The sequence below is a fragment of the Rhodamnia argentea genome, chromosome 6, assembly GCF_020921035.1.
Source record: "Rhodamnia argentea isolate NSW1041297 chromosome 6, ASM2092103v1, whole genome shotgun sequence".
Classification (NCBI taxonomy): domain Eukaryota; kingdom Viridiplantae; phylum Streptophyta; class Magnoliopsida; order Myrtales; family Myrtaceae; genus Rhodamnia; species Rhodamnia argentea.
In genome coordinates, this window is record NC_063155.1 from 9,209,193 (window position 1) to 9,230,930 (window position 21,738).

The 21,738-nt window shown below is 43.1% G+C and overlaps 4 protein-coding genes and 1 pseudogene across 8 annotated transcripts; 3 read left to right on the plus strand and 2 right to left on the minus strand.

The window, feature by feature from the left end:
* Nucleotides 1–920, plus strand: LOC115741531. Its single transcript, XM_030675499.2, has one exon. It carries the CDS (start codon nucleotides 62–64, stop codon nucleotides 578–580), a length of 519 nt encoding a protein of 172 aa, XP_030531359.1. The 5' UTR covers nucleotides 1–61; the 3' UTR covers nucleotides 581–920.
* Nucleotides 921–2,472: 1,552 nt separating this feature from the next.
* Nucleotides 2,473–5,352, minus strand: LOC115741525 (RING-H2 finger protein ATL47-like). 2 transcript variants are annotated; one of them, XM_030675491.2, is made up of 2 exons: nucleotides 4,144–5,352; nucleotides 2,473–3,956 (listed from the first exon to the last, which is right to left on the minus strand). In XM_030675491.2, exon 2 carries the CDS (start codon nucleotides 3,850–3,852, stop codon nucleotides 2,737–2,739), a length of 1,116 nt encoding a protein of 371 aa, XP_030531351.1. In that variant the 5' UTR covers nucleotides 3,853–3,956; nucleotides 4,144–5,352; the 3' UTR covers nucleotides 2,473–2,736. The 2 variants fall into 2 exon arrangements, with proteins under 2 accessions (XP_030531351.1, XP_048137451.1); XM_048281494.1 differs by having other exon boundaries at nucleotides 2,473–4,285; nucleotides 4,453–5,351.
* Nucleotides 5,353–6,478: 1,126 nt separating this feature from the next.
* Nucleotides 6,479–8,532, minus strand: LOC115741603 (annotated as a pseudogene).
* A 2,092-nt stretch (nucleotides 8,533–10,624) lies between these two features.
* LOC115741526 (WAT1-related protein At5g40240-like) lies at nucleotides 10,625–16,115 on the plus strand. Of its 4 annotated transcripts, none has more exons than XM_030675494.2 (8): nucleotides 10,625–10,988; nucleotides 11,104–11,166; nucleotides 11,258–11,374; nucleotides 11,572–11,833; nucleotides 11,906–12,064; nucleotides 12,158–12,305; nucleotides 12,952–13,113; nucleotides 16,105–16,115. In XM_030675494.2, exons 1-7 carry the CDS (start codon nucleotides 10,801–10,803, stop codon nucleotides 13,107–13,109), a joined length of 1,095 nt encoding a protein of 364 aa, XP_030531354.1. In that variant the 5' UTR covers nucleotides 10,625–10,800; the 3' UTR covers nucleotides 13,110–13,113; nucleotides 16,105–16,115. The 4 variants fall into 4 exon arrangements, 3 of the variants coding, with proteins under 3 accessions (XP_030531354.1, XP_030531353.1, XP_048137452.1); XM_030675493.2 differs by lacking the exon at nucleotides 16,105–16,115 and adding an exon at nucleotides 13,756–14,178; XR_004015477.2 differs by lacking the exon at nucleotides 16,105–16,115 and adding an exon at nucleotides 13,206–13,493 and having other exon boundaries at nucleotides 10,626–10,988; nucleotides 12,952–13,161.
* LOC115741528 (rac-like GTP-binding protein ARAC8) lies at nucleotides 15,934–21,295 on the plus strand. Its single transcript, XM_030675496.2, has 8 exons — nucleotides 15,934–16,535; nucleotides 16,917–17,004; nucleotides 17,172–17,281; nucleotides 17,361–17,424; nucleotides 17,616–17,680; nucleotides 17,764–17,829; nucleotides 18,422–18,522; nucleotides 20,947–21,295. The coding sequence occupies exons 1-8, from the start codon at nucleotides 16,431–16,433 to the stop codon at nucleotides 20,984–20,986; spliced, it is 639 nt and encodes a 212-aa protein (XP_030531356.1). The 5' UTR covers nucleotides 15,934–16,430; the 3' UTR covers nucleotides 20,987–21,295.
* Nucleotides 21,296–21,738: the final 443 nt, after the last annotated feature.

The window sequence follows — 21,738 nt, forward strand, 5'->3', positions numbered from 1 at the left end:
TATTCTCTCCCCCGGTTGTAGAGAGAGAGAGAGAGAGAGGACGTCGTTTCGAGGTCCCGAGATGAGGACGGAACGATCAGCCATGGCGGGGTCGCCCGACCCGATCTCCGATCATCCGTCGTCGGCCTCCACCTGCTGCTTCTGCTTCCCCCGCTTCCGCACCCGCGCGTCGCCTCCGGCCTCCGGATTGTCCTTCTGGGAGCGGGTGGGATCGAGCGGGCACCGCCGCCACGACGACGCCGAGGGCTGGTGGGCCCGCGGGCTCAGGTCCCTGAAGAAGCTCCGCGAGTGGTCCGAGATCGCCGCCGGCCCCAAGTGGAAGACCTTCATCCGGCGATTCAACCGGAGGCCGCACCGGCACGGGCGGTTCAACTACGACGCGCTGGATTACGCCCTCAACTTCGACGAGGGGCAGAACGGGGACGTCGACGAGGAGGGCGAGAAGGGCACCGGGTTCCTTAACTTCTCGGCCCGGTTCGCTTCCTTGCCCGGCTCGATCAAGTCGGACCCGGCGAAGGCGACGGCGACGGCCCCGGCGGTGGATTTAGGGAGGGCCTCGGAGGTGCCGGTTTTCGCGTAGGCGAGCGGCGGCGGCGTCGGGGAGCGCACGCGCGCTAATTTAGGCGAATCACGAGCGGAATTAGCTGGAGTGTTGACCTTGTCGGCGGTGCCACGTCATTTTGCTTTAGAAAGATAGATTTTTTATTTTATTAAGAGACTATAGTCAGTTTAGCGGGCGCATAGATTAGATTTAGATCGCGTGAATGTGTATAGAGTTGGGTTGGAATCACCGGTGTTTGTCGGGGAATTACATTTGTTTCTTGTTTGTGATGATGCAGAGGTTGTCGAGTTCATTTCAAAGATTGATCGAAGTTCATTTGAAAAATGAAGGCCAAACCAAAAGCCCTTTTCTCTTTTTTCCTTTTTCTCACGACTAGCAAAATTTGGGCGAGACAGAATTCATCTCATCTTCGGCCATGGCTCGGAGAGTGATGGGGAAGATGCGCTTGCAGTTGGCGAAGATTTGGCCAACTAGTAAGCTGGGTGTGTGTTTCGAGACTAGATTGCCATTATTCGAGATAAGTTTCAATCTAGAGACTCTTATGAGAAAAATGACCTCACTTCAATCTTAGGGTCTTTCGAAATTTTCCTAACAAGTATAAAGTGACTTTTGTGCACTAAAAATTTCATGTTGCGTGTCATAGCAATGAGATGACCTTTGTTTGGATGTTGTACAAATACAAGCTATGAAAAAAAAACATGTATAGGTGCATTGAAAGTCCTAAAACTTATTACAAAAGTGCAATTGAATCATAAAATTTTCAAAAGATGCAATTCAGTCCTATAAACTTTTACAAAATGCAATTAACAAAAGGACTTGATTTCACAAATTTCATAAGCTTTTGGATTTGATTGCACTTTTGAAAATTTTAGTACTTGATTGAACTTCCCAACAAGTTTTAGGACTTAATTGCACTTTTTGAAAATTTTAACACTCAATTGTACTTTCGTGACAAATTTTAAGACTTCCTATGCACTTATTAAGAAAAAAAAAGGAAAAAAAGGAAAGAGGGTTGCAAAACTGGGCTGTGAATTGGAAGTTGCCCTTTGATATAACTGAATGGCTGTCTGAAGTAAAGATGACGAGGAGGAAATAAAGACGCAGTTTTCAAGCTGCACTTACCCATGTCTTGACATCACAGGCAGGGCACGCAAATGCACACATCAAGAACTCTTCTGTGATTAATTTAATCAGTGATTAAGCATTTGCACTCTCCCACAAGAAATGATCCACGCCTGGCTTTGATGGTGACTCCAACCATCGAAAAGCGACATCCTCGATCCTTATCTCCTAATTAAATATATAATCCCTCACTAATGACTTGCCCACAATGAGAAAACATGGATTGCTTGCCCACTTTTATTACTGTGGGGTAGTCGGTGGCATGATGACTCCTCCGCTAGATGGGCCGGTTCCGAGGACCCGATGAGCACGGCGTGCGTCGAGAATGGGCCGAGCTCGTGGGCCGTGGATCGGGTTGAACTCGAGCAATCATGTGCAGACAATCCTAAAATGTCAAGTTCAATCCTTTTCTCAAACACGCCTCAGATGCATTGGTGCAGTGTTTCGCTCAGCCGGTTTATCAGTGAAACGTGTGACCGGAGTTGTGAATGTTTCGAGCGGCGTAAGCGGCGATCTAAATCACGATCCCGCGATGTGCGAGGTTTAGAAAGTTGTTTTCCCCAGTAAAGAGCGAGCCTGATGACCAGACTAGCGTGACCGAAACACTGTAACAAAGGAGCTGGGAAGGTTCCAGCTCAAGATGCAGGACATGCCTGAAAAGAATAGAGCTAGATAAACGGAGTTAAAACCAGTTCCGGTTATTAGAACTGCTTTCGTAGCGTCGCGTTGCCCGATGCATCATATAATGCCCCGGCCATACTTTATGCTTAGCCCAGAAAAGCAGACAAAAGGGAAGTTCAAGCATCTTCATGGATTCTTGAATTTGTCGCGAAATTTGCGGGAATTACAGATAACAAGAAGATAGATATTGTAAAACTACCTGATTGCTACTGTGTGAACTAAAGAAGTCACCGAAAAATCTCTCATTCCAGCACCTAGGCAAATGGTTCCTAGAAAGGACATTTCGGATCAATTTCGAGATAGCTAGGAAGAAACATGAAACTGTTGGGGTCTGCAGTAATCTATGTAAATTAGATCTGGAAACAAGAATCTCAAACTTCCTGGATTTTACCATCCTTCGGTGCTCCCGCCGGTTGACGGGTGACAACAACATGAGCATTTGGAAAACTCGGGCCTGTGCCGTTCTTAGACCAAAGCCAGATTTTGGAAACAGAGAAGCTTTCTCCTCTTGACCTCCCGCTAATCTTCTTCCCCTCCTCATCCCCGGGAGAGATCCGATATTGCCGCGCTCTCACATTTCCATTCTTCGAAACAACCCTCTTGTTGTGCGCGCAAGGAGTGGATAAAGCAACTTGCAGATCCATATCGCCCTCCACATACTGATATGAACCCATTGAATAGCATCTTCTCGAGTCCAAACAGCAACTACTAGTCTCTTCTTTTATCTCTCCGCTATCTTCGTCCTCGTTTAAGCTCCTAAACTTACCAAGCCTCACAGAAAAGACCCTCTTTTGGCTGCCCATTTCTTCATCTATAGCTAGTTTTGGACCACAATGAACTGAATTCTCCACATCAATGGGAAATGCACTGGGCAATCTCCAAGAATCATCTACGTTGAGTGCTCGCCGGCCAGCCAAGAGATCCGTGTTCACGAGAGACCCTCGACAAAGCGGGCATGTTGAATTGGAAAGAAGCCATGTGTCGATGCAACTTATATGAAAAGCATGGCTGCACGTGGGAAGCAACCTGAGCTTGTCATTGTGGGAGAATTCACACAAACAAACAGCACAATCAAATGGTTCCTTCAAACCGATGATCTCTTTGTAGTAGAAAACGGGCAAAGCATCTACCAGAGCTTGTTCAAGGCCGCAATCGTGCAAACGGAAGAGCTGCTGAAGCTGCCTCTGAAGGGCATGAGAGTCCGAGCTCTCAGTGGACCTATTGGAGTCATAGATGGATGTGGATGGCCTCCTCATGAGGAATCTGATGAGCAGATGAAGCAGACCGGAAATGAAGACGACAGCAGCTAGAATTACTATGAACAGGAGTAGTGCGGGGCTAATTCGAGAGGAAGATGCTCCCGGAGAAGTAGATTCTGTGCCATAGTTCATGACGTAAGGACTTGACGATGAAGTGAGAGGCGACTGAGGAAGAGCATACGTCAAGCTTCCATCTTGTTGCTTCCTCTCATACACAATCCTAGACATCTTTTAGCTCTCAAACTTGGAAGACTGACCACTCTATTCAGCACAGAAGCGAAAAATCTCTCTCTGGACATATCTACCAATCGCAACATCATCGGCAGTGCATGCTACATAACGCGACATCATATCAAACCACAACTTGTTAAAAGCTAAGTGGTCTCGATATGGAGACCTTGTGGCAAAAAAGCGACTAACTTCACGAATTCATTTCGTTGTTTGGACGAGAAAGATGGGCATGGGAAGAGCAAGAGAGCTCAAAAACTCAAAAAACAAGAAGACAGAGTTGAAGAGTACCTGCCTTTCTTCCCAGGAGAAAGAAGCATGAATGGCATGGATTTTATTATGCCGCTCTCAAGGCCTCAAGAGAGGTCCACCGTCTTTGGTTAGTTGATGGCCGTGGGTCCTGCTTTGAATTTCTTTTGCTCCACAGGAGCCCCTGAAACAGGGGATTTTTTTTTTCTTTGTTTGTTATAGAAATGGAAAGTTCATCACAACAACCCAAAAAAAAAAAAAAATGAAAATGAAAAGCTAGAAAAGGGCAGTGAATGGTGTGATGGCTTGAAGAAGAAAACTTTATAAAAAGACTCAGCAGTTATGCAGAACCAGCCCCAAATCTCAGATTTCCAATCATAGGCAAAGGCATGAGCACTTTTTTCTTTTCATCAGGTTCAACAGTCTTGATGAACAACTCTTCTGGGTCGCCCTTAGATAGTCCAACGCTTTTTCGAATTTGCGCTTCTAACACCAGCTATATTCAACGGACAATGGCCTAACATTTGACGGATTTACTCGTGCGACACGCCGAATTACGCCCGGTCTACACGAAAACTATCACATTGGAAAGGTCGTGCTGACACTAGAAAAGGGTCAAAGTGGATGCTTTCGACCTCATTCCCTGTCTCCTCCATATCATTGGGCTCACAGACATTTTATCAAAAAGTTGGAGGATGAGGCAGACCAAGGGAGGATTTGAACCATGATTAAAGGTCCACCATGACGCTACAACTTGATTGTCTACAGTTGCGTTCGTGACTTTCTCTATTCATCAAGAATCTATCAAAAGCAACACCAAATGATGGATTTTTGCTGTGTCATTGCATTTTTGCCTAATCTTCACGGCAAGGGCTGCATCAACCTAGGCCTGTAGCTTCCTGCGACCCACCAATGCAAAAAAACATATTATGCATCCAATTTTTCCCACCCTTCTTCGGGCTGTGCAAGATCTGTGAGGCAAAGACAAAAATTTGAAAAGGGTCAATACATCACTCGCTAAAAGGCACATTTTGACCCCCTGGATCACGGGTCTAACAGGGGAGCAAGCATTGCCCTGCATCCGATTCATGTGAGTCCGGGTGCAGGTCCTAACATGGCCATGGCACTGGCATCCATCCAATTTCGATTGAGAAAGCTCGGGGGTCTGGGAAAGATCAGGTGAAGTCCCTTTCTTGAATCAGGAATCCAAAACATGGCAGATGGAAATGATGACAGAGAGAAAATCAACCTTTCATAGACCCAGATCAAAATTTTTTCTTTTTAAGTATTATAAACGACGGTGGGACCAAATGAGCCTTTTTCCCTCCATCAGGCATGGAATGGTATCTGATCTGATTGATGATGATTGTCCCAACGAGAGCAGGTGATCATGGCTAAAACCCTCCACGCTTTCTGCTATTGACAATTCTAGAGGGGTTAGTTGATGATGCCCCAGACAAGAAGTCACCCCCAAGATGACATTTTTTTTTGGCTAGCTTCTTGAATCTTTGACTTTGACAAACATGCCCAGTTGAGGTTGGAGGGTGACCAAATGGGGCTGTCCACTGAGCTATTGCCATCTCAACTCGCAGATCAACCACTACCGTTTGATGTGAAGACTTTTGTCTTGGAAAAATTAATCACCGCAACACACTCCATCAATCATGACAGCACGGGATGAACTTGCTTTAACTAACTCAAGTTTGGTCAAGTTTTGTTGGGCAACAGGTGATCAAATGGATAGGCTGGGCTGGGGTTGAGTTAAGACTAGCAGGGCTTAGGCTCGATCCAGAGCCTAAATTATGGTGCTCAACTAGGTGAAGCACGTCACGGAAGCCGAAGAAGATCGTTATTGACGGGCCCGTAAAAGGAGCCCTTGCCTAGTTCCTCTCTTACACAGTCAAATATGACAAGGGATCTAGCTCGGGTGACGGGTCCAGTTCGATGCCCTGGGTTCTTTGGCGGCCCCTCTTCTCACTAGGAAATTCAAGTTCACTCTTTCTTACCCCCCATAAAGACATAATGAAACTAAGGATTAAGGCAGATCAATTGATCAGGGATGGGCCTGATTCATGGGCAGACTCAAATGAGTCGGATGAGGGCAAGCTTGCATTTTGTTACTACTTACCATGGGAGCCAAGTAGCAGTAAAACTGTGCAGAATGCAGTGAAAATGTCATGCATAATGCTGATTATCCCTCTAGGATTACAAGAAGAATGTAGCTCAAACAACATTGCAATCATCCCAATCATAACTTTAAACTCAAATGAGTGAATACTCCGCAATACCAAATTAAATATTTCCTATGGTTGAGGAACAACCAGCGACAGAAGCAGAAACAGTAAGGAACTGAGAATTCACAATCAGTGTTCTTTTTCCTCATTAGTCATGATGTGCTCACAACTTAAATGATCTTGACTCAGAGGCGATCGATCTCTCGTCCTCCTCCTTGATCGCATTTATCATAGCTAGAACCTCCTTTGCGCTCGGCCTTTTGGTTGGAGAGGACGTGGCGCACTTTAGCGCCACTTGCAACAAGTTCACCATCCTTTCCTCGTTGACGCCTTCCGCGATCAGGGCGTGGTCAAACACCTCCTGCGGTCCATTCCTCCCGAACCACCGAGTGCACCCATGTTGCCAAGTCGAACCCGCCATCCTGGACCATTTTTCCTGTCAGTAGCTCCAGAAGAATCACACCGAGGCTGTATATGTCACCCTCGAAGAGCACATGATCACTTTCACCGTCCTGGGCAGGTGCGATCTTTGCAAAACTTACGCTGCGGGAAAGTTCCGGCTGTTCGTCGTTCTCAGCGGCCATTATTCCATACTCGCTGATGCACGGATCCATGTTCTTGTTGAACAAAATGTCTGTGGATTTGAGGTTGCCATGAGCAATCCCATCTTCATGAAGTTCCTTGTGCATGAATGCCAAGGCCTCGGCTATTCTGGATGCTATGTTCAGCCTGCTTCCCCAGTCGAAGTTATGATCATCTTTAGACCCTGAAATCAATAGTACCTCTGTAAAAATCTGACAAACATAGATGATCAAGCAATTGATCTTCTACTTCTAGATCCTATTAGCAGGAGTTAATGCTCGAGAACGAAGCGATTTGACTTACCATGGAGGAGTTTGAAGAGGCTGCCATTGGATTGATGCTCATATACCAAGAGCTTCTCTTGCTTTGAGCAATAAAATGCCACTGCCGGTAGTACATTCGGATGCTTCGCCTGGTCTATCTTCAGCATCCTCCTCTTGAACTCTGTGCTCGAGATCGCCCTCTCTTTGATCCTCTTCACAGCTAATGTGGCGCCATTGTCGATCATGACCTTGTAGAGCGTCCCGTGCCTTCCCCTCCCGAGCAGCTCGGCTGGAGCTTGGAGCAAGTCCTCAAACTTCAAAGAACTTTGCCAAGGAACTATTGAGAATCACGAGGGCTGCGGGATCTACTCCGCTATCCATAGATGTCATCGAGTACTCTGACCTATATTCACCGGTTTTAAATTCATCGCCGGAAATGGTATTCATCCTGATGCTACTATAGTCCATGTCTGATTCTGCCTTCCCTGCATCATCAGCCTTCTCATCTTTTGACTTGCATTTACTTACTATTTTGTGAAGGATGAAGAGTCCTACCACCGAGCTGAGGCACGTGTAGCCAGTATATATGAGGTAGCGATCTGTTGACCACTTCTTCGATGTGGCCTTCGATCTCAGGGGTGGGGGACACGGATTCGGTAACGGTTGCCCGCATAAACTGGGATTCCCCGAAAAGCTGTCTGCACTAAAACGGCCCCTTACGTCGGGAATTAGGCCGCTGAATTCATTGTTAGAGACATTAAATACCTCCAACTTGGCGAACTCAAACTCTGGAAGTTTCCCCTGGAGATGGTTGTTTTGAGCTAGGAACGACAGCAAGCCCGGAATTTTTTGCAGACTTGGCAGTTCTCCAGTGAAGTTATTGTTCGATATGTCGACCCTCTTCAAGCTACTCAAGCGAGGAATGCTTTTAGGGAGTTGTCCAGCGAACTGATTTCCACTTACGTATAAGTGGGTCAGATGCTTGCAGTTGGCAATCTCTTCAGATATTTCGCCACTTATGATGTTGTTGCTCAGGCTTAGGACTTGAAGAGATCTTGCACCGCAGAGAGAACCAGCATCGAATGTCCCGATGAGATTGAGCTCGTCAAGGATGACTTTTACTACAGTTTGTGTGTGCGAATCGCAAGTAACGCCCATCCATCCGTCAGCGCAGGGGTCTGAATTCATGTTCCAGCCCCAGCTCTTGTTTCTGTTTGCGTTATCTGCAGGTGAGAGCTGTTCCATGAATCGAACTAACGATCGCCTGGCATCATCTGCTTCTGAAGCTGCTGATGCAAACAGAAGAGAGATTGGAATGAGGAGTACCCAGATGGGCGCTTGCTCCATTTTCGGTAAAGAACTGAAGCTAGCAGAAGTGGCTCGGAGTTTGATAAATGCAGTTGCCTAATCTTTATACTCAAGCGGGTTCAGCTTTTCGGCATTGTGGAACTAGGAGGAGGTGACGAGGTTGATGATGCTTGAAATTTGGGGGAGCATACACAGACAGATTCTGAAAATTAAAGGTAATTTTTTAACTGAGAGCCGGCGCCTGAAATGGTCTATTCTATCCTACTCAGATGTCCTGAACAGGCACAAACACAGCTGATTGATAGCACGAGCAAGCATCATTTTATCACAGCATTAGCTGATCAAGAACTTCATGTCTATATTTTAAGGAGATTCCAGGCTTATGCCGAGTTCTCGGATTTTTCTGCATGGCAATGCTAATGCATTCATTCCGTTGATGAGGTAACAGAATACGACAAGCCGGAACAATTAAAGAGCACCTGCATTTTCCATAAGCAAATCAAATAACAGAAGTGGATTTCCTTCGGACGAAAGCTTGAAGTCGCAGAGCGAGACATACCGATTCAGCTAGAAGCAGTAATGTTAAAGTAATGTTGTCAGAGGAAAACAAGAACTAAGTGACAATATCTAAGTGACAAGAATCATTCCAGTTTGTGATTCTTCTGGTCATACCAACATCCTGACCAATTCCAACTGCCCGATCGTACTTCAGTAGGCTACAAACGATTACGGCTGTGGTCCGCACACTCGCCCTCGATCGTCCTTAATCTTGACCGTGTCTTAGTGTGAGACAGCACACTCAAACATGGGGAAGGAGACAAAGTGGCGATGTCCATTTTTACACTGATTAACACAAAAATCATACACACCGGACAGGTACAAGCAGAGTACATCCAGATATTAAGACATCAAACCCAGGCGGGATAACGTACTATCAGCCGGCCTTAGGAGGTAACACTTCCGGTCGATTAATTTAAGGAAGCAATTGTGGGCTTCTGGTCACATCCTCCACAAAATCCGAACATCAGTCTTTCTGCTAAAGTAAGAATGCATCTGACAGTCTGGCGTCACGTTGATCCAAGGGATACCATCAATAGAACGATGCATTTTCGTATTAGATCGAGCCTGTTCTGCTTTCCCAACCTGCATCTCCTGGAATGAAAAGTTCTCCTTCCTCAACGTGATCTACAGGATATCAGAACAAAGAATTTCCCTTTCATCTTAAACTGAGTGCAACCTAACAATATCGACCTCGCAATCATCTTCAATCACGTCCTCGTTCTAACATCGTCACAGGACTCCACTTGAACTTGGCCTGTGTCCTATACACAGAGAGCTTGATCGGAATCTATCAAATCCTTAGAAAGGCACAAGTTCCAACCGGTCCAAGCATCTCCAAAACAGAGAGATTAGCACTGCATGCTAAAGTGCAGTAAACTGATTAAAGGAGAAAGATTGCTAAAAGCAAGCATACTTTCGCATCGTCATCATCTCCTTTCTGTAATGTGAACCATTGATAAGCTTCCATGCGCATTTTGCATTTTCAAAGTAGCATGTGAGTGAAAATCCTATAACTTCGGTTGAGCAGATTGATATCACTTTAACTGAATTAAAAATTCGCGACGTTCATAGTAAATGAATATTCACCGTCGTATTCCGGTTAATGTCTTCCCAAAATTAGCCGTTTTCCGTGTAAAAGGAACAGTTTTTGAATCATTAGGTGATTTCAATCTTTGTTAATCACCTCTGCCTTCTTAGTACATGTATGGAAACAGTGTGCATATCTCAATCCATGATTACTGAATGGTTGACCTTTTCCTGACCCAATAATAAAGGGGTACCCTTTTTGAGTTGCTCTCACCAGATGTGGATGTGTGTGTAGAGAGAGATGAAGAGAGCCTGATCACCACCGTGGCCATGGACGTGGGCCCGTTAGCTGCCGGAGCTTCGAAGCCGGCTTCTATGTCGTCCCACGGCAAAAAATGGGCCTCTTCCAATCCGATGCCGCTCTTTCGAGTCTTGACCAACAAGCAAAACACCTCGAGTTGCTCAACTTTTAACAAGTTCTTTGCCAAGTTTGTGTGGTCGATGGAATAGGACGAGCTTTATCGGAGTCGGAGTGTATTTAAGTCCTAAAATTTTAATTTTTTGGACTATGATTCGCATTTATCTCAGATATTTTTCTATTTGAAGAACTTAATGTTCTTGTCATCTCTCTCCACTTTGCCGACCAATGGGAGCTCAAGAAGACCAATCCTTCTAGTAGCTTTAGTCAGCTCACAGCACCGACGGTGACACTCGGAGAGCCAGAGATGGAAGCGAAGCCGTGGCTGCTGCGATGGCTTCCGTTGGCGGCGATGGTGGCGATCGAGTGCCTCGACGTGGGCCTGACGACGCTGAGCAAAGCCGCCATGTCCAGAGGGATGAGCCGCTTCGTCTTCCTCTTCTACGCCAACGCCCTCGCCTCCCTCCTCCTCTTCCCTCTCTCCTTCCTCCGCAGGTACCTCCTTCTGCTCCATTCCGTCGCAGTTTGTTGCTCATTCCATTCGCGTGCGGGCCACGGGAGTCCGCCAGTGCAGTGATCGGCGGTACTTGTTCTGTGCGAGCTTGTGCAGGGAGAAGAGGCCTCCCCTTACCTTCTCGGTGCTCTGCAAGTTCTTCTTCCTTGCTCTCGTTGGGTAAGTGATGAGACTTGAGACCTTTGATCGAGTGAGTCAAGTGTTAGGGTTGCTCTATCTCTGATTCTCTCTGCCTCTTTCTGTTTTGCAGGATAACGGCGATGCAGAACTGTGTGTTCGCTGGAGTTAGCTACAGTTCGCCCACGCTTGCTTCCGCTATGGGAAATTTAGTACCTGCTTTCACCTTTTTGCTAGCGGTTAGCTTCAGGTTCGCCTTCATTTTCCTGCATTTAGCATCATTTAATCATTCTCGTGCACAAGTGATCCAATAGGCCTGAGAGTAACTTTAGCAATTCGATAAGAACTCTGGCTCAATTAGAAAATCAATGTTTGAGTTGGAATTCAGTATAAAATAGCGATCTTTGCTAGTCAAATTGGTGAAATCTTCTTTTGTCCCTCTTGTAGGATTGAAATATTGAACTTCAGGAGCTCAAGAAGCCAAATTAAGATTCTTGGCACCGTGGTGTCCATTTCTGGAGCATTAATTGTGACACTGTATAAAGGTCCTGTAATTGGCGGCGGCATATCTGCTATTCCTTACCCTGATGAGAGCTTACCTCCATCACAACCCAGCAAAGCTTTGTCGGCCGACGTCACTAATTGGGTTATTGGTGCCATGTTCCTGGCAGCCGCTAGTTTATCTTTGGCAACATGGAATACGGCTCAGGTAGTGTGCAAACTTTCTTTGCTATTTCTCAGGGAAATGGGGCTGACTGAGTTTTTTGCTGTTCATTTAAAGGCAGCAGTTCTGAAATCGTATCCATCGGAGGTGACCTTGGTCACCTTCTGCTGCTTCTTTGGGACTCTTCAATGTGCAGTAGTTGCTCTAATTGCAGAAAGAGATCCAAAAGCTTGGATTCTAAGGCCCAGTATTGAGCTCATTGCAGTCATCTACACAGTGAGCATTAATATAACTTTCAAGTTTGACAAATCTTGTTTACCAGCTTGCAGAAGAAACTTACATGTTTTCGTTTTTGCCCTTTCTTCGAAGGCTATAGTTGGGAATGTGGTGACCTTTTGCGTTTGCTCCTGGTGCATACACAACAAAGGTCCTATTTTTGTGGCAATGTTTAAACCCCTAAGCATTGGTATAGCTGCCATTATGGGTGCCATCTTCCTTGGTGATACCCTCCATGTCGGAATGTCATGTAGTTGGTCAGCATTTCAATAGATGAAGTGAATATGAGATCAATTAATATTTTTGAGGCAAGGAACATGTTTGGTTGTTACACAAAGGCTATATTTGGAAAGGAAGTAGCACGTCTTGAATCTCATGTGCTTTCCTCTATTATTTTCTGCAACTGCCGATAGTTTACATCCTGTAGCATCAGAAGACAGTCACCAAACTTAAGTGACGGTCAGTTTCAAGATCCTCTATCAAGTAGATTTGGGTAAGTGATTAAGCATTCGCATCTGTTCAAGTACATTGTTAAGCCATTAACACAGTTTCTGAGAAAGAATATGGTAGAAATATATGGCATTGATCAGCAACTGGTTAAATAGACGTCATGAAGATGCAGGAAGTAGTTCAACTCTTATTCAAAACCCATTCGCATGCTGAGGAGCTCAAATGAGGCCTCTTGGAGATTGGCTATGGACAACTAAGGGAAAAAAATCCGTTATTTCAAGATTTATTTTTCTGATATGTTGTTTGTGATGATAGAAGATCCATTTTCCCCGGACAATGAGCTTCCTCGAAATTCTCAGCGACATAATCCCTGCTCATCAAAATTTCCACACTGCTTAGAATATTTGAAGTACTCATAGTTTTTTATGCTTTTATGTGCAGTATCGTAGGAGCTATTGTCATTGTGGCTGGCTTTTATGGGGTTATATGGGCGATGTCTCAAGAAGAAGAGGATGGTAGAAATTGCGCAAGTGGTGAGCTGCAATCACCTTCCCAGAAAACCCCGTTACTCGACAGCCATGTTTATATAAATTAAGCTGGTTAGTTTCTGTTCTTTAAGATTTTTCCCCTCACGCATGCGGATCCTGGTGCAATAGTTATCTTAGATGGAGTATTAGTTCTACTATCTATAAGGTGTGCACATGCAATGGGGCTATCCTCAGTACGAGTATTGACAAGCGGTCAGCTATTCATAAAAGCAATTACCTCAATCTAGTACAGGAATGATCGTGTCCCTTTGTTGGTCCACATAGAACTGGTAGGTGCATTGCGAAGTTCGTACTTTGCGTTGCGATGTTTCCTTTGTTTTCCCCGATGATTGTAATGCTTTGTATAACAAAGGTGGACTCATCCTTGATCTGCATATTCATCTAATACGAGTTATTCACGCACATAGAGTGAAAAGTGGTTTCGGTATTCATTCGGGGCGCTCCAGGGCGCTTTTCTGTACATGTTGTTCGATTCTTGAGCTGGTAGTATCAAGCTCCTTCCTGGGGCTAACTAAAGATGAAGCACCTTCTTGCAATATATGACCCGGCAATCATGTGGCCCGTGCCTCTCTCTGTGTACTAGATACTCGCAGCTTGCGGTTGTGTCGGGTTGCAGCCTGCTACCCGTTGAAGTTAGGCAATCGACATGAATGCTAGATTGCTAATGGCACGTGACGATGAGCGTAATTTCAGGTGGCTTGGCAAACTCCTGGGACAGGATTATTATGTGAATATGTCCCTATTCCCCATCTCGTTCTCTTCATCTCCACAGAGGTTATTCCAGGACCAACATTCATATTGCCAGGGCAGGAATATGAATTTATCTGTCAGTGATGGGGAAAGAAGAATCTTTTCTCTTGCTATCATTGCTTGCATTTTTCTTCCGGCTGTTAGAATCCTGCGGATCCCATTGCTTCCTCGTGGATTTGATCCCAGGACGTGACCCCCCATTGCATGGATGTGTGGCTTGGCATCATTGCTTAAACCTTACTTATGCCTTCCACCAACCCCTCTTAAAGCCCTGTAATTATTCTAGTTGTTCACTTTTTCAATCTTTAGAGTCTATCTTTTGACTGGTTGGTCTTGTGAACTAACTAGAATCTCTCTCTCCCTCTCTCTCTCTCTCTCTTCCCTCCGCTTCTTGGACATGAAGCTTCCTTTTCTTTTGACAAATCTTTATAGTAGAGTTGCATTTGTGGGATATTTGATAGCGCAAAGAATCATCAAATCGCGCTTCGTATAAGAAAAAGAACAAACGAGAATCTCTCTTTTATTCCCTCTCTTTTTCGCAAATTATTGTCGTCTCAAAAGGTCTGTTTTGAGTGGTTTGTCGGTAAAGAGTTGCTTAGCAGTCCTTAAGGGCGGGCATGAGAGCATTTCTGTTTCAAAAATTAACTTTTGATGATAAGTTAATTTTTCTACTTTTGGAGAGATGTAAACTTTTTTTACTTCTTCAAGTGGCTTCAAAACTACTTCTAGAGCAAAAAAAATTCTTTAAAAGTAGAAAAATAAAATTGTGTGACCGAACGGATTTTTGCTCTAGAAATTATATTATCAAATGGATTTTTGCTTTAGAAGTACTTATAACGTAAAAATTCACTTTAGAAGTGTTGTCGTGCGTGCCCTAAGATCTCCACCGGTTCATCTTATGTAGTCATTGATGTTGTACTTGTAGGGATCAACTTAAGTAGATATCTCGTTGCATCTTGTCAACGTTAATCGTTGATGGGTTGACTGATTATACATTGGTTCTTGACCTTTATGTGGGAAAAAGTGTAAAAAAAAAGTCTTAAATCTATTGCATTGGAGGCAAATCAGTTCTAAATTTTTTTTTAGTGGTCCTAAATATTTTGCATTGATAGCAATTCGACTCTAAACCCTAAACATTTTGTATTTATGTTAATTGAGTCAATCTAGCTAATTTTGGCCAAAAATTCGTTGACTTGAATGTCGGTTGTCCCACGTGGTAAGTTTGGCGTTGATGTTGGTATTTTTTAATATTATTTAAATAATTTTTTAATGATTGAGAAAAGAAAAAGAAGAAAAAACCAAAATATTTATTAAAAATTTGTTTAAAATATATAAAAAAAAAATATTCATGTTAATGGTCATGCTACATGTGACAATTGACGTCCACGTCAAAAAATTTTTGGTTAAAATTAGTTGAACCGACTCAATTAACAGAAATCCATAACATTTAGGACTAAGCACTAATACAAAAAATTTAACATTGAATTGATAATTAATAAAAAATTTATGACTAAATTGATATTAATATAATAAATTTAGAATTTTTTCAACACTTTTCCTCCATTTTGTGGTTGGGTTGCTCATGCCGTCGACGCCCGCCCGTTCTCTTGACCCCATGAGTCGTCAACTCACGGGCATGGGTTTGGTCAACGTCAGGTCATCGCATATGTTTGAAATGGTCTTTACCTTGGATCATTAAATGTGACAAACCTTGAGGAATCCTATGGATGTTCCTTACCCATGTTTCTATACTCGACTAAGATTGCGAAAGAAGCGAGACCACTTGCTTGAATCACACTCGTGCAGGGAAAATTACCAAAAGAGATTCTTAATCTATTGAAAGTGTGTCATTTTAACCAAAAATTTATATTTTTTTTATCACTCCAATACTAAATCATTTATATTTGTACTAATTCGAATTTTTTGATCAATTTTAATTAGAAGTCGACTCACGTGGATGTCGGTATTGACTTGCTTGTACCTGATTCTTCGTTCGCAAGTTTACTAACGCCTGAATAGTGCATGCCTAATTAGAAAAAAATTGATTTTCCTGTCATATGACGAAATCGTGATGAGAAAAATAATCCCAGCTAAAAGATTATTTCTTCGTTTGCATTTGCAAGTTGATTGGACGCTTTGGAAGATCCCAAGTTCCACAGTCTCTCTCTCTCTCTCTCTCTCTATCTCTATCTCTTCTCCCGGTCAACACTGGGCATCCCCCTCTCTCTCTTTGGACGTCGGATTAACGAATGGGCAAGTTGTCTCTTCGGAAGAAGGGAATCTGGTATTGAGGAAGATCGGAACCAAAGGGAGTCGCTCGCATGGCTGGAGAGTTCCAGTCCCAGTTCCAGTTCGCCAAGAGGAAATCTCAAGAACGAAGGACTGCGAGGGACGATCTGCTCTGCCGCGGAGACAGTGAGCGAGTGGGAATCATGTGATCCGCCCCCAGCTCACCGACTCACTGTCCCTTTGAATTCAAGAAACCCCTTCATTAAATCCTTCCCACCTAACCCACCGGCAATTTGGGTTTTGATCCTCCCAAATTTAGCTTCTTCCCATTCCTCCTCCTCTTCTCTCTCTCTCTCTCTCGCTCGCTCGCCCGCTCGACGCTCTTCGAAATGGCTGCGAACGCATCAAGATTCATCAAGTGCGTCACTGTGGGCGATGGGGCTGTGGGCAAGACTTGCATGCTTATCTGCTACACCAGCAACAAGTTCCCAACTGTATGTGCTTCGTCTTCCCGGGAAAGATCTCTCCGAGAGCTTCAAGTTTTGGTCTTTCGTTTGACTTCGTGGGTCCCTGTTTCTGGGTTTTGCAGCCTTTTCCCTTTCCCTCATAGCACCGATTGCTTTCTCCTTACTTCTATCTTCACTGGGCATCTTCTCTTTCTGGGGGTTGCTTTTTCACACATCACATCATTGCCGTCGATAAATTATCATCACTGGAGTGCTGTTCACTGTTCAGTATTGTTGTCAGATTTCACTGAAAATTACGTATTTGTGTAGAGTTCTCCTCCTTTTTCTTCTTTATTGTGTCAAGCAGTGCCTTTTACCACTTTGTAGCCTTTCTTGTTTTTCCAATCTAACCATTTGTAAATTTATCAGGACTACATACCCACAGTGTTTGATAATTTCAGCGCTAATGTAGTGGTTGAAGGCATCACTGTCAACTTGGGTCTTTGGGACACAGCTGGTGAGGCTTTTGGACTTCCAGATCATTTCCAGTTTTTAACATATATGTTACTTAACGCATAAATATCTATGAGTCAGAACTTACGAGGGAACTTGGGTTTTACAGCAACTAATTTTCCTTGTGGATCATGGCATTGTGTCCCCTGACGTACTTTTACCATTGTGTAGGGCAGGAGGATTACAATAGATTAAGGCCCTTGAGCTATAGAGGAGCTGATGTCTTTGTCTTGGCCTTTTCTTTAGTTAGCCGTGCTAGTTATGAGAATGTCCTGAAGAAGGTAAGCTGGGAATTTGCGAATTTAGTTTCCCTTTTTTTATTGTGCGTGTATCCCAACTTTCCAATCCTGTCTTGGCCAGTGGATCCCAGAACTCCAGCATCATGCTCCAGGCATTCCTATTGTCCTTGTGGGAACCAAAATGGGTGAGTAGAAAGAATTTGTCTTCACAGTAGCGGACTGATTTCAAAAAAGTTTTTCTTTTGGTTTCTGTTGCTTCTTGTCATCTCTGAATGTGGGTGGTGTACAATGCACAACTAGAGATATCACCAATTCATGCACTTGCTAATGCCTCTAAGGCCTCTCACTGGGTTCTGGCTTTTCCATTGACCTGCAGATCTTCGTGATGATAAACACTATTTGTCTGATCATCCTGGACTTGTTCCTGTGACCACTTCTCAAGTTAGGTTTCTGTTATCGGTCAGCAATATCTTTCCTATGGTGTACACCCTTCCCTGTTGTTGATTGCTATTTTTTATACTCAGGGTGAGGAACTGCGCAAACAGATTGGTGCCAACTATTACATAGAGTGCAGCTCAAAAACTCAGCAGGTAAAGTACAGACTAGTCTGTATTGCCATACGCGATTTTTTTTCATTGCATCATTCAGTTGGTCTCGCGTCATGACTGCTAGAAATGTAGGGAGTGGGGGAGATTATTGACTTTTATTAAAGAAAAGATAACGGGAAATCATCAAACATTAATGACTGACCCAAACCTGTCTGCAAAAAATGAAAAAAGCGAAAGAAATTTTTACTGCCTCCTAAGAATCAAGCTCCCGGAGCTTGGCTTGTTGTAGGGCATGAACTTAATTGTGATCTCAAGTGAACATCAATGAGGGTTTCCTGAAGTTGAAGAACAGTTACTTTAGCTGCCCTTAGGGTGTCTTCTGATGAACTCCATACCCGTAGCATTCAGTGGATTCTGATATTAGATCCTGTAGGTAAATTTGCTTTGCTAGCTATTTGACCTTTATTACTTTTAATAGCTGACCGTGTCATCACCTGATATCTTGATTCTTGAGATTGTGGGTGCTTATCCTTGTTGTTGCTCAGACTTGTAACTTTGAGTGATATCACTATGCTACTGATCTGATGCATAGATACATTAGCATATTGATGCTTGCTCTCTGATGCATATGCAGAATGTTAAGGCAGTCTTTGATGCTGCAATCAGGGTAGTGATTAAACCACCGCAGAAGCAAAAGGAGAGGAAGAAGAAAAAACCACGTCGAGGATGTTTTGTGTGAGTGCCGTAATTTTTTTTTACCTCTGAGGCTTATTAACTTAACTGTGAAGGATATGCAGATTGCATGAAGCTAATATCTAGTGCCGTTTACTCTGCAGCATGTATAGTTGGGGTGTTTTAGGTGAAGTCTGAGTTTGTGGGAGCCAAATAATCGTGGTTATATATATTCATCTCTTAGCCAGATTGAGAGACTTAATTTCACAAAAATCACAAAGGCTTGCAGTTGAACCACCGCAGCCTTAATTTGAAAGGGCTCACACATCTGCCCTTTCTGTCAGACGGTGGTTTTGTCTAGCATTAGTTAAAGAGTTACTTCATTGATGACATCCGCAAGTATAGAATCGACAAGTGAACAGTTGAACAGTTACCTGCCTCTTCTGTTTTTCATGTCACTGGTTCCGAAAGCACTGCTTAGAATGTACTTTCTGTTTAGAGGTGGTAGGATATTGAATATAGTCCTCTCACATTTTAGCCATGGCCTTCTGTTTGAAACTTTCTTCTGGTACTTTACCTCTAACAACTACTTAGTACTTTGTATAAATTATGCCCTAGTTTGTGGTGAAACTTAACTGCTTGAACTTTTTTCCTCCTTATCCATTCAGCTTGCTTACCATCGTCAAGACAACCTAGGTTTGACTTGTGATCTACAGCTACTAGTAACTATTAAACATTTTAATTTATTCCTAGATCCTGGTTACCCTTATAATGCATGTAAGCTTTTGGTGGTTCAGCTTGCTGCTATTGGCTCTGAAGAGCTTTCTGTCAGTCGTAGAAACTAAGGATATATTTTGGGTTGACATCTCATAGGTTAAAAGGTAGTTATGTCTCTCTTTCCTAGCAGTTCGGACTAGTGTGTGTGGATTAGGCGCATGGCACAATTTTAATTTCTCACACCTGCAAGTGTAAATGATTACATGTTTGAGCCACTTTAGGATTTGAGTTACATTCTACCTGGCCCATGAAATTAGAGTGGGGTATGACGTTTACTTACCTCAAGTGGGTTTCATTGTCATTAAAAAACATGTGAATTTCACATGATTTTAAATGAATTTTGATTTTGATCTTTATGTTTCTAAGCACTTGAAATTTAGTGCATAACCATTTACTCCAAACGTTTAAGTTATTAAAATACAACACGAAATATATGTTACAGCTTAACGCTTCCCCTTGCATGAAGGTCAGTTTGATGATGAAAGGCCTTAAGTGCGAACCTGATACAGGCGAGTGAAAGAATTGCTTGACCCTGCTACCCATAATGAAATGGAAACTCATAAATGAGTGGAGAGTGTGAGGAATTAAATTCGAGATTTCTGATTCTGATATCAACTCGAAATTGAGTGCACAAATGTTTACTCCAGAAACAGCTATTAGAATATGACGAGAAATATTCGTTATTATTACTGAACATAAGTACTTGAAATATTTGTTATACAAGTTATTTCTAATATTTTAGAAGTAGAAGTAAAAAGTATAAAGTAAAAAGTATAAGCCACCTCAAATCACCCTAATGGGATTGCCGGTTTTATGAGGCTTGTCCCATGGTGCAATTTTTTTTCGCTACTCTCTGGTGTATATACTCTCAAATTTTAATTTAAAATATGCTTGAGACATTTCTAACCGAAACATTTGAGAAACCAAACGAACAACTGCTCTTTATATGACCTTCATCCTTGTAGTAATTTTTAAGCCTCACTGTGCATGCTTACCTGTCCATTGTCATGTTATCCCAAAGCGACAAGTCTCTATGATCTCAGATTTCAAACTTCCTTATCTCTTTACATACTTGTTGCGTCTAGACCCTTTTCCATTTGCTGTTAATGCCTCCATTGATTCTGTCAAAGTCCTGTGAAGTCTCACGACTATCAATGTGTGGATGAATGTTCCGTGACCACAGCAATGGATATAGCACAATAATTTGGTGCAAAAGAGCGTAGCCATGACAATGTATCTACCTCGAGAGAGGTGGATGAGATTTTGAGAGGAGTGAAGCTAGGGAGGTGGCAATGCTGCAAGAACCACACATGCTCATGAATGGAAATGGAAATGGCAATGAATAGTGTTTGGTGATGAAAATTATGAGAAGAAACAACAACATTGCACCAGATGCATCCAGTAGATGGAATGCTACATCAATTTTGTTGGTGACCAAAGTTGTGAGAGGAGAGGACAACTCTGCATCGGGTGCATCCCATATATTGTGCTTCACCTTCTTGACCCCTAACTAGAATAAAAATGAAAAGGAAAAAAAATCTTTATGGTACTTTTCAGATGGAGGGGCAATGATCATTATCTCCTCCTTTGCCTCTCCATTCAATTTCTGTCTGACGCTTTATTTTATGAGTTAAAGGGGCAAAAGTCTTCACTGCCTGTTCTTTCCTGTCAGACTCTAGTAACATATGCCGGTGCTTGTGCGGATTGCAGGAACATCCTTTGCGGTAGGAGCTTCGCATGTCTGAAGTGAATTGCGCCTAATCTGCTAGTATGTATATGTCTGCTGTCACTTCTGGTAACGGCTCCGTGTGAACGCCGACAAGGATTGGGTTCATCATCAGACGGCTAGTTAGCTGTTAATGTGTGTACTTTGTAGAGATAAGTTTTCTACTTGCATGGCCTGTTTTCAGTTTTATTCCCTTAGCATTCCTTTTACCAATTTGTGAGCGATAACTAATGAAGTTGCATCTTTCCACTGATTTCCCTCTTTTGGTTGTGTAAAGCATTGACTATTCTACAGATGAAAAAGAAGAAGAAGAGAAATCTGATTTCTTAACGCTAGTTTTGTGTGTATCATATCTGCTTTTAGTTATGTCCTGTTCTCACCAGTGTGGTTTCAACTTTGTCGAGTTGGGTCCTGATAAGAAACGGTAGTTCAAAGCTTCACGGGGTACTAGTTGCTCATACTGATTCAAGCGTAGGAATCTTTGCCTTTCTGGAATCAAGCAGAAACTGCCACAGGAACTGCTGAATCCACTCGCAGAAAATGATTGGCATGGAAAAATAGTATCCTAAAGATAGCCATTTACATCGCTTAAGAAAACTAACTATATCTTTATCATTAGTAACAATTTGTGCCCGAGTATTCTTATTGATGATGAAAATTTCAAATCATTCGTTGTTTGCAAAATAAACAAATTGCTCTCTGAGCCTATGAATATTAGCAGAAGATTTGGTGCCGAATGCTACTGAATTATTAGTTAATCAAAACTAAACAAGAAA

What these genes read in the sequence shown, in the direction of transcription:
- LOC115741531 (XM_030675499.2), top strand. Translation starts at nt 62, where the DNA reads ATGAGGACGGAACGATCAGCCATGGCGGGGTCGCCCGACCCGATCTCC.
- LOC115741525 (XM_030675491.2), bottom strand. Translation starts at nt 3,852, where the DNA reads ATGTCTAGGATTGTGTATGAGAGGAAGCAACAAGATGGAAGCTTGACG.
- LOC115741526 (XM_030675494.2), top strand. Translation starts at nt 10,801, where the DNA reads ATGGAAGCGAAGCCGTGGCTGCTGCGATGGCTTCCGTTGGCGGCGATG. An exon ending in CAACATGGAATACGGCTCAG is followed by an intron (nt 11,834 to 11,905) that starts GTAGTGTGCAAA and finishes GTTCATTTAAAG; the next exon opens with GCAGCAGTTCTGAAATCGTA. An exon ending in TCATTGCAGTCATCTACACA is followed by an intron (nt 12,065 to 12,157) that starts GTGAGCATTAAT and finishes CTTTCTTCGAAG; the next exon opens with GCTATAGTTGGGAATGTGGT.
- LOC115741528 (XM_030675496.2), top strand. Translation starts at nt 16,431, where the DNA reads ATGGCTGCGAACGCATCAAGATTCATCAAGTGCGTCACTGTGGGCGAT. An exon ending in GGGTCTTTGGGACACAGCTG is followed by an intron (nt 17,005 to 17,171) that starts GTGAGGCTTTTG and finishes ACCATTGTGTAG; the next exon opens with GGCAGGAGGATTACAATAGA. An exon ending in GCAGCTCAAAAACTCAGCAG is followed by an intron (nt 17,830 to 18,421) that starts GTAAAGTACAGA and finishes ATGCATATGCAG; the next exon opens with AATGTTAAGGCAGTCTTTGA.